At 36.0% G+C, this 9799-nt stretch overlaps 1 protein-coding gene across 1 annotated transcript; it reads left to right on the top strand.

The window, feature by feature from the left end:
- Window positions 1-3884: 3884 nt before the first annotated feature.
- LOC120353079 lies at window positions 3885-8781 on the top strand. The gene is made up of 4 exons (XM_039435637.1): window positions 3885-3998; window positions 4564-4719; window positions 5737-5895; window positions 8516-8781. Exons 1-4 carry the CDS (start codon window positions 3921-3923, stop codon window positions 8735-8737), a joined length of 615 nt encoding a protein of 204 aa, XP_039291571.1. The 5' UTR covers window positions 3885-3920; the 3' UTR covers window positions 8738-8781.
- Window positions 8782-9799: the final 1018 nt, after the last annotated feature.

Genomic DNA, 9799 nt, shown 5'->3' with positions numbered 1-9799 from the left:
AATATACAATGCAATAATGAAATTATTCTACACAATGAAAAATGAAAGGTGCGTACAGATATATGCGCCGCGAACATGAGCAATTCACTTTTAATCATCTGATTATATCTTTATTTTCACAGAAACGGTAAGATACAGATATAAAAAGCTTGGCATCAGCTGATTAAAAGTGAATCGCTCATGTTCGCGGCGCGTATATCTGTACGCACCTTTATAGGAACTACTTTCCCAAAAGAGCAAGCTCAAGCTTGGGAAATGAGCTGGATAATTAAGATTATATTACATTGAAAAAAGTATGAATAAAAATAAACCATTATGAATGTCTTGAATTGAGCCACAACTTTTATATGGATCTTTTTTTTTTGGAAAAAAACGGAAACAATATTATAAAATTATGAGGCGGAAATTCTCTGGCTTTATATGGGAATGACTTCCTAATCGATGGATATATGATAAAATGTGATAGGACATTAATTATTATGATAGGATATCACCTGCTATTTATGCTGACGGGGTGACAACTTGACGCAAGCGAGCAAGGTGATACTCTGTCCTGTATGGTCCCGACAGGATGGAACCTGTCATTCCAGTAGGTGACATGCTGATGGGGGACAAGTTGACGGTAGCGATATAATTTGGCTAGGGGATAAGCATTCGCCTGTTCTCAAAATGTTGAGGTGACAAGTAGACGGGATTACACCCTGTTGCGTACCCCTTGAATCGAGATACCAAGGACCAGTATAATATGATGAACTCCCTCAATCCAGATTCAACCGGTATATAGGTAACATAGAAGATAAATATACCAGATAATCAACGAAAGTGCAGAGAAAATTTATAGAAAGGAAAAGGGCTTTGGAAATTCAGTGATTGGTAATCTTATTACATTAAAGCTGCAAAAAACAAAAAATTACGAAAAATTCTCAGCCAATACTCGGAGAACCAACCTCGAAATCAGTTAGAGAACACACTGGAGACTATGGGAAAACCTCCAAATCACGAAAATTTTACTTTTTAAAATCGTGTGACCTGGCTGGCTCAGGTCTGTTGTCAGAGTTTTCAGGTCGCAACTGTCTAATTTCAGGGCCTCTGACATGACTTAATGACTGCTTTTTAGGCAGCCGGGACCAACGAATTAATGAGTCCATCTGAAACACGATTATTGTGATTGGTTATCGACCCATCTTCAGTAATTATTGAGGTTTTTGCTTTCAATTGATCCTGAGTTTGACAGGGAATTTGAGACTAACATTTTTTGGTTTTGTGACATACTACAATCCCAATTAGGGATAGTAATGCGCCCCAAAATAATAAAAATGTTATAAAAGTATCTTTCTATCGAGTCTCATGAAAACTATTCGACATCAATTATTCAGTCAGGCTTAAATGGAAGTATAAAAAACTTTAGGAATTATGTGAATTCCAGAAGAGAGAGACGTAGTTTGTGGAGTCGACGATGTTGCTGAATGGGGAGTCCTACTGCGGTTCTGCGGTTGTAGATAGGTTTGCAAAATATTTTGAGGCAATTTATGAGGTTGATACACAACACACGCCGCCTCTGATATGCATGAGAATGAGCTGGAGATGTCTGGGAGCTTGGGATTAGGTGTTGGTATTGATTCTATCTCCTTTGACGAGATCCTGTCTGCTATCAGCAGCCTTAAATCTAGCTGTTCTGAGGGCCCTGACTTGATACCTACTTTTATTGTGAAGGGTTGTGCAGAGGTACTCCTTAGTCCATTGCAATTCATTTTCAATTTATCGATTAGGACTGGCCAATTTCCTTCTAGATGGAAGATTGCTAGAATTACTCCTATCTTCAAGTCAGGTAAAAGAACTGGTATAAGTAATTATAGGCCCATATCAATTTTAATTGCTTTTCCAAAGTTTTTGAAAGAATTTTGCATGCAGTTATATACAGGCAGGTGAAGGGAGTCATCGCGGACTAGCAACATGAATTTCTGTCAGGCCGTTCTACAGTGACTAATCTAATGGAGTTCAGAAATGAGGTATCCATAATTCTTGATGGTGGGGGGCGGGTTGATGTTGTTTATACGGATCTCTCAAAGGCATTTGATTCAATCAATCACAGAATATTAGTTGAAAAACTAAAGTTAATTGGTTTCTGTACAAGCCTGGCAAATCTTGTTGAAAGCTATTTGCATTCAAGAGTACAGTATGTTAGAGTACATAATTTCAAGTCTAGAACTTTCAACTGTACATCTGGGGTACCTCAGGGTTCTAACCTTGGACCACTTCTCTCCCTTCTATTCATAACGATCTCCCTGCTGTCTTTGATGGCTCATCCTGTCTGATATATGCGGATGATGTGAAGTTGTACAAAGCGATTTTCAGCCCTGATGACTGCCTTATCCTTCAAATGGATGTTGATGAACTATGTGTATGGTGTATGAATAATGGCCTTAGAATGAATATAGCTAAATGCAAAACTTTATCATTTTCCCGGCAGGTAGCTCCACATAGATGTATCTACAGTATTGATGGTATACCGTTGGAGGAGGTAGAATCTTTTAAGAATCTGGGTGTGATTCACAGCTCTGATTTCACATTCAATAAACATATAGACCTTTTTGTTTAGTAGAGTCAATCAGCAGATGGGGTTTATCCTGAGAACATGTTCACCTTTCAATGATGTCTCACCCATCATATTTCTGTATAAATCTTTTGTCAGAAGTATTCTTGAGTATGCGTCTGAAATTTGGAACCCTTATTGTAATGATCAAATACTACTTTTGGAGCGTTTACAAAATAAATCTTTAAGATACATGTACTTCAGGAAATTCAATTTCAATTGTCCGTTTGACTTTCACTCTGATACTCTGAGAAATATGTTCCAAATGAAATCATTAAAAACAAGACGAGATGCTAAGTCTTTAATTTTCCTTCATAGCTTATTAAATGATAAAAGAGATTCTCCATATTTGCTTTCAAATGTCAATATTTATAAATATCAACCATATCACGTCGCTCCACTTTCTCTTTTTGTTGTGCCCCGTTCCAGAACTGTGAGTCACTATAATTCTCCGGTCAATAGAATTCAAAGACTTTTAAATTGTTTCTCTGGGCAACTGGACATCTTCTGGCTCTCTCGTGGAAAATTTTTAAGAATAGTAAACAGTCTTTTGTGAGATATCCATGCTCAGTCGTGTTATCGATTATTTATTGCTATATATAGGTGTGTATCTATTGCACTGTGTACTCGTACTTCTTACTCATTTTGTTGCTTCACTGACATTCATTTGCTAGTTTTATTCATTCTTTTTAACATATTTATTCCAATTTTAGAATCGTTTCATTTCTATATTCTGTTTTATGATAATTTTCTTGTATATATCTATTATTTTAACAATATTGCAGATGTAAGTTACATTGCTCATTGTATTTTCATTGTATAATAATCTTGTATTGTTGTATTTGTGAAGAAGACACATTAGGGGTAACCTGTTGTCTCCATAAATAAATAAATTTGTGTATTGATGGAAATAAAATTAATTATTATTATCAATATCAGAAATGAAAGGTTGATAGAAAAGCAAAGTAGAAATTGAAGATTATTTGGCTCAGTTCAATGAGAACAGTAACATGAAATAATAGTATGTTATCTAAAGAATCTGTGGTATTCTCGTGAGAAAACCAATTTACTGCTGTTTGATATCAACCATTAAATTTTATCCTTCCAATAAATCATTTCTGAATAGGATATTCTGATATTACTACGATCAAAATGATAAATAGATAAAGGATATCCTTCCAATTATTACTGTGGTCACGTATTTCAGAAATACTTGTAGCATTATCTACGTATGATCTTTATTATTAGCCTATTTATTCCAAATACCTAACGTAGATAATGTTATATCATTCACATGTTACATTGGTGATAGGACTGTCCAGGAACAATGGTTGCTCTAATCAGAAACTCAGTTATTTTGTGCTTTGTAGTCAATGGGGGTTCTGCTCTCTGGGAGGAGATAGCGGTAAGTAGATATAGAACCTGTGTTGTTCTCATTGAAAAGGATTCAGTTAACAAAAATGTATAATAGGAAATCTCAAAACAAAAACCTTTAGGGCCGTTTTCCGAGCTCGTGATTCAGTTGGAGTCAGAAAATTGGAATTCCGAAACAGTGCGTAGTCGTAGTCCACGTTTAAATTCAATTTCGAAAAACTTGAAAATTGAACACAAAATGAAATGAAAAGAAAATAGTGTAAAGTTTAAGCTATTTTGAATTATTTAGGAATGTTCCATTCCGTCAAGGAAAAACGTTTCCAATTATAGAAATGAGAAAATGAAGATTATCATAAAAACTATGACTACGCCCCATTTCAGAAAGCCAGTTTTCTGACTGCAGCTGTTTTAAGTCCAGATTTTAGCTAAATCCAGAACTCGGAAACCGGCCCTTAGAAAGTGGTAATGGAATGATCCCTGGTCTAGTTGATATTTTGCTTGCATAGCATTCGGGGTCGAATATGTAGAAAGTTTTTAGCCAGGTATGCACTATGTCTTGATTCTTCAAAATTAATTTTTTCGTATCTGATCCACAGGGACCATATGACCTCAACTTCCACCATGTATCTCATTGTGATAAGAAAGGTAAAATAGACGCTCTCATCCCAATGAAAGTGAGTAAATTGAATCGAACACATTTTGTATACAGTGGGCGTATAGATTTAGGAGCGGACGCAGATGATAACTTGAAGGTAACTAAAAAACATATTTCATTTTCAAACAAGGTGGAAGAGCATCTTTTCAATGCTCAAACAATTTGATATCGATAAAACAGACAAGATAATATTGATAAGAGACTGACAAGAGGATATATACGAGGGTATTTTTTTAACCTCCGATGACATTATCATAAGAAACAGATAAGTGCTAGGGGGCAATTATAACAAATCTGGCAGCCTGTTGTTCTAATCGAACGCCTCGAGAGATCAGTGCAGCCAGATCGTCAAATTGTAGTCGAATTATAGACCCATAAACATGGCCGCCTCACTTGAGTCTTCTGCCAGCCAAGTGCTTGGCAAGAAAGCCAAGTTGCGTAGCGTTGTTCGTTTTTGAAGCAAAAGGCAATAGTTCAGCATAAATCTAACGGAAAATGATTCAAGGAACAGAACAACTGGAAAAGGAACAGAAGGAACAATAAATTTACTAATGATTTTTCTGTCCGATGAAATTGAGACTGTTGGCTGAAATTGCAGACAACTGGAAAAGGAACAGAAAATTCGAGGTTATGGGGGAATTCTATGGAAAGCTCTCAGTCTAGAAGGTAAACTCTCTGTACTCAAGGTGTCCATACTCCATAATCTTTGCTCAGAAAACTCAGTTCGGAGTTTTTCCTCGCCAAATATACCTGGTGAACAGGCTATAATAAGGGTTGGAACCTCGGTTGGTGAAGGGTACTTGATTCAGCTACTTGGCTAAAAGTCCAATTCGTGAGCGACGATTCTAAGCGCTGAATTAATGGCTGTAGCCTGTATTATTGCATATTGATCTGTGAAATATTGATCTTTATCGCTGCATATTATTGTAGTCTTGAATATCAACTATAGTCTACAATAATATACAGTAATAGATAAAGGATACAGCATCGTCGCATAGGAATTGGACATTAAATTAATGCGTGTACAATTCTCGACCTCTCAAACTATGGAACATATTTATAGAAAACTCTGTTTTATTTACGTTACAATTGAATGCTGATCTTGTTTTGATAGGTGAGAGTGGTAGCAGCAAACAAAGGAACAAATGGGCGTTACAACAATGTTATCGATATTGAAATGAAGGTCTGCGAAATAGTTCAGAAATTTGGCATGAAAGTTATTGAAAGTGTATTTGAGCATTGCAACATTTCAGGAGAGTGTCCATTAAAGAGAGTGAGTAGAGCCTTTGCTTCTCAAAATATTTTTTTTCAAATTAGAGACAAAATACATGCATTTTTTACGGTGGAAAAGAAAATAATGGAGAAAAAATGAAAGTGTCTAGTTTCCATGATATTACTAGCACAGAATCATCTTTATTCAATATTGTATCCATTCAATGAAAGAAAGAACCCTTTCTTGATGATCCTATGGAAAATAGGTACCTATCAAGTAGCCTTGTAGAAATAAGTATCTGAATAATAAAATTTAGAATATGATCGAAAATATTACTATATAAGTCTATCATATAATTGTTCATTTCTCATTATAAAGTGTACGTTATACTGTTCACATATCAAGGCAGTAACCCTCAACTGAAGGAACTGGCTTGGTTGAACAAACAGGTGAAGTTTAGATATCCTATGGATGAGAACAATTTTTCAATTGTTTTGTAGGGGGTTTCCTTGCATATTTTATAATACGTTTGTGTTATGTAACACTTCTGTAATTATTTGGGGAATGAATAATTTTTGAAAATTTCTGATTGAGAAATTGTTCGGTTCAAAATTGAAAACGAATTAAATCAAAATGGAAAAGCTATGCTATGTCAACTAGGTTGTTAAGTTAAATACATTGTTTAATTGTAATCTCTCACAATGAGTCACAGTTGATGAACATCAACTGTGCTGATAAAAATATGAAAGTATTAAATTTTCTCAATCCTCAGCTTCCATTGTATTACTCTATAAAAAATAATCTATCGTATAATAGAAGAAAGAATCGTCTTAAACATGCGTGCATGATAGAAAATACACGAATGACGCGCCATCCAGTCACAATATTACTCAACTGATCAACTTGAAATTTTGCATTACGATTGTGAATTTATAGAGGATTGACATAGACTTATTCCTATTGCTATTTATCAATTGATTCTAATTTGATAATCAAAACAAATTTATCCTATTTGTGATTAAAAGTTTACATACTTTTATAAAAGCCCAACTGAACAGGGATTTCTCCAAGTAGTAATTCCATAGCATAGTTGGTTGCCTGCCCAATTGCGTGACTGTACTGGGGTGGGCGGGTTAATTAGGTTGGGGGTTTTGGGCATGGGTTAGGTAAGATGACTTAGCTAGGATAGGTTAGGTATGGTAGGTTAGATAGGGTAGGTTAGGTAGGGTAGGTTGGGTAGGGTAGGTTAGGTAGGGTAGGTTAGGTAGGGTAGGTTAGGTAGGGTAGGTTAGTAGGGTAGGTTAGGTAGGTTAGGTAGGGTAGTTAGGTAGGGTAGGTTAGGTAGGTAGGTTAGGTAGGGTAGGTTAGGTAGGGTAGGTTAGTAGGGTAGGTTAGGTAGGTAGTTAGGTAGGGTAGGTTAGGTAGGGTAGGTTAGGTAGGGTAGGTTAGGTAGGGTAGGTTAGGTAGGGTAGGTTAGGTAGGGTAGGTTAGGTAGGGTAGGTTAGGTAGGGTAGGTTAGGTAGGGTAGGTTAGGTAGGGTAGGTTAGGTAGGGTAGGTTAGGTAGGGTAGGTTAGGTAGGGTAGGTTAGGTAGGGTAGGTTAGGTAGGGTAGGTTAGGTAGGATAGGTTAGTAGGTAGGTTAGGTGGGGTAGGTTAGGTAGGTAGGTTAGTAGGTAGGTTAGGTAGGTTAGGTAGGGTAGGTTAGGTAGGGTAGGTTAGGTAGGATAGGTTAGGTAGGGTAGGTAGGTAGGGTAGGTTAGGTAGGATAGGTTAAGTAGAATAGGTTGGGTAGGGTAGGTTAGGTAGGGTTGGTCAGGAAGGGTAGCTTAGATAGGGTGGGTTAAGTAGAGTAGGTAAGGTAGGGTTTTTTTGACATATTTAAATCAGCCTCGCACAGAAAATTTGATAGAAGCTTTTTTGTTCAGCTCCCTGAGATAAGTCTATTATCCATTGTTGAATTTGACCAAATTCAAATGGCGACCCAGGTAAGGAAGTTTTCATTGAAAATTGTTTAGTTTTCTCAAATGTGAAAAATCCTCAGCCAAAACTATGAGTTCACTGTGGAAACCGAACACCAAATCTGTGCATACTACACTGAAGGCTATGAAAAAACCTCCAGACCTTGAAAATTATGCCCCCTGGCACTCCTGGGCACCACCAAATATTTTGGGAGACATTGAAATTTTCTTCCCACAAAAAATATATTAGGAGCTTTTGTGTTCAGCTCACCAACATTGAAAATAATTTTTATCCATAGCTTTGAAAGTTTTTTAAAATTCTGTCCATCTACATGCTCATAGCTAATAGGTTACTTTTCAAACAGCTTATAATAATCAACTTTTGATTCGAGCAATTTTGTTTCATCAGTACTGCTACAACAATATATGATTTCCTGAAAGAGTTATTATAATACATTTTTCGTAGAAAATTGATGTTACAGTACTGAAATATTTTATCATCTCCAAAAATTATCCCCTACTATTTTTTTAGATAGGTGATATAATTTTATTATTCATCACATATTGTATTATCATCATATAGCCTATTTTTTGCACTTGTGCCAGTTTTCTGTATTTTTTGTGGGAATCGAGACACTGAATCACTAATATTTAAATAAATACATAAATTATGATGTTATGAAACTTCATTGATCATTTTATCTTAACGTTTCATCACTTAGGTGACTTGTGAGATGAAGAATTGGCTCGTGAATTACAATATTGAAAACATACCTGCTCTTCCTTACGGCGAGTACAGAGCGGATGCATCATTTATGAAAATCCATCAATACAATAGAAAAGAGCTGATATCCTGTACCAGAGTCTACGGTTCTGTAACTCCAAAAATACCCACAATCCAGAAGAAGATTTCTTCCTCTAAATTCAACAACACAATGCAGTGAACAATGTCACTGAATGGATCTGCAGTGAATGTAAACTGATAATATCACAATAAAATTCTTTGTCTTGAATAATAATCATATATCATTTTTCAAATTGAGACCTGGGAAACTTATCACTCTGGGTGCCGGTTGCACAAAAGCCGGTTAAATTTTGACCGTAATTAATTCCAGTGGCGAAGCTACCTATAACTAGAAGGGGAGTCTAGGAATTCTGAAGCTTACCTTAAATTTTCTTGTAGATTAAATCTATGCGCCGGTCTTTCTTCTGTGCAAATACATCAATAATTCGGTCTTTGAAGCTCTGGCTGTTTGACAGTTCGTGCAAAAGAGATTTCTCTATTGCCAGTGTGCTCAAGTTGGTGAGTCTATCATTGGTCATAGAATTTCTTAAAATGTTTTTATGCGTTTTAGTGCACTCATTGATCTCTCACGGAACATGTTGTCACTGGAAATGTGAGCACTAAACGAATTAAACGTGTAGTTTGTTCATAAACAGGATCCAGACCATTATCCAAAAAATACTGCAACAATTTCTGTGGGGGTAGATGCTTGGAATTGTCAGAGTAAATGTTTAAGAGTCATTTTGCAGTTGCTCGCTATCAAAGAAAGGATAATTTTTCAAGAGCTGATCCAACTTGGAGGTTGGAAAATTGTCATTGTAGGATGGAAACTGACTCTCATCCAGTAATTCTGCAAAGTGAAAGTTCTCAAAATCACAGAACCTTGTTTCCATCTGCACCACTATGGTATCAACTATTTCATATGCAGTTGCTTTTAGGGTTGGCAAAACAAATTTTTCTGTTGTCACTTCATTATTGAGCTCTATGCTGGATTCGACACATTCATTGATTGTTTCCTCATTTCTCAAGTTCTGTAGATTTTTAATTGTTTCTTTTATCTCATGATTGCAAATATTCACATTTGATGTACACTTCAGTTGCAACACCTTGAATAAATGGTCAGTGAAACTGAAAATTTTATTGAAAAAGCAAAGGAGGAATAGGAAGTTTGGGTCGTCCAATCTCTTGAAAAGTCCTAAGGCACCATTCACTGATTCACCAT

This window comes from Nilaparvata lugens, chromosome 9 (genome assembly GCF_014356525.2).
Source record: "Nilaparvata lugens isolate BPH chromosome 9, ASM1435652v1, whole genome shotgun sequence".
Classification (NCBI taxonomy): domain Eukaryota; kingdom Metazoa; phylum Arthropoda; class Insecta; order Hemiptera; family Delphacidae; genus Nilaparvata; species Nilaparvata lugens.
Note: the sequence above shows the minus strand (reverse complement) of the source record. Positions and strands in the feature narration are given on the sequence as shown.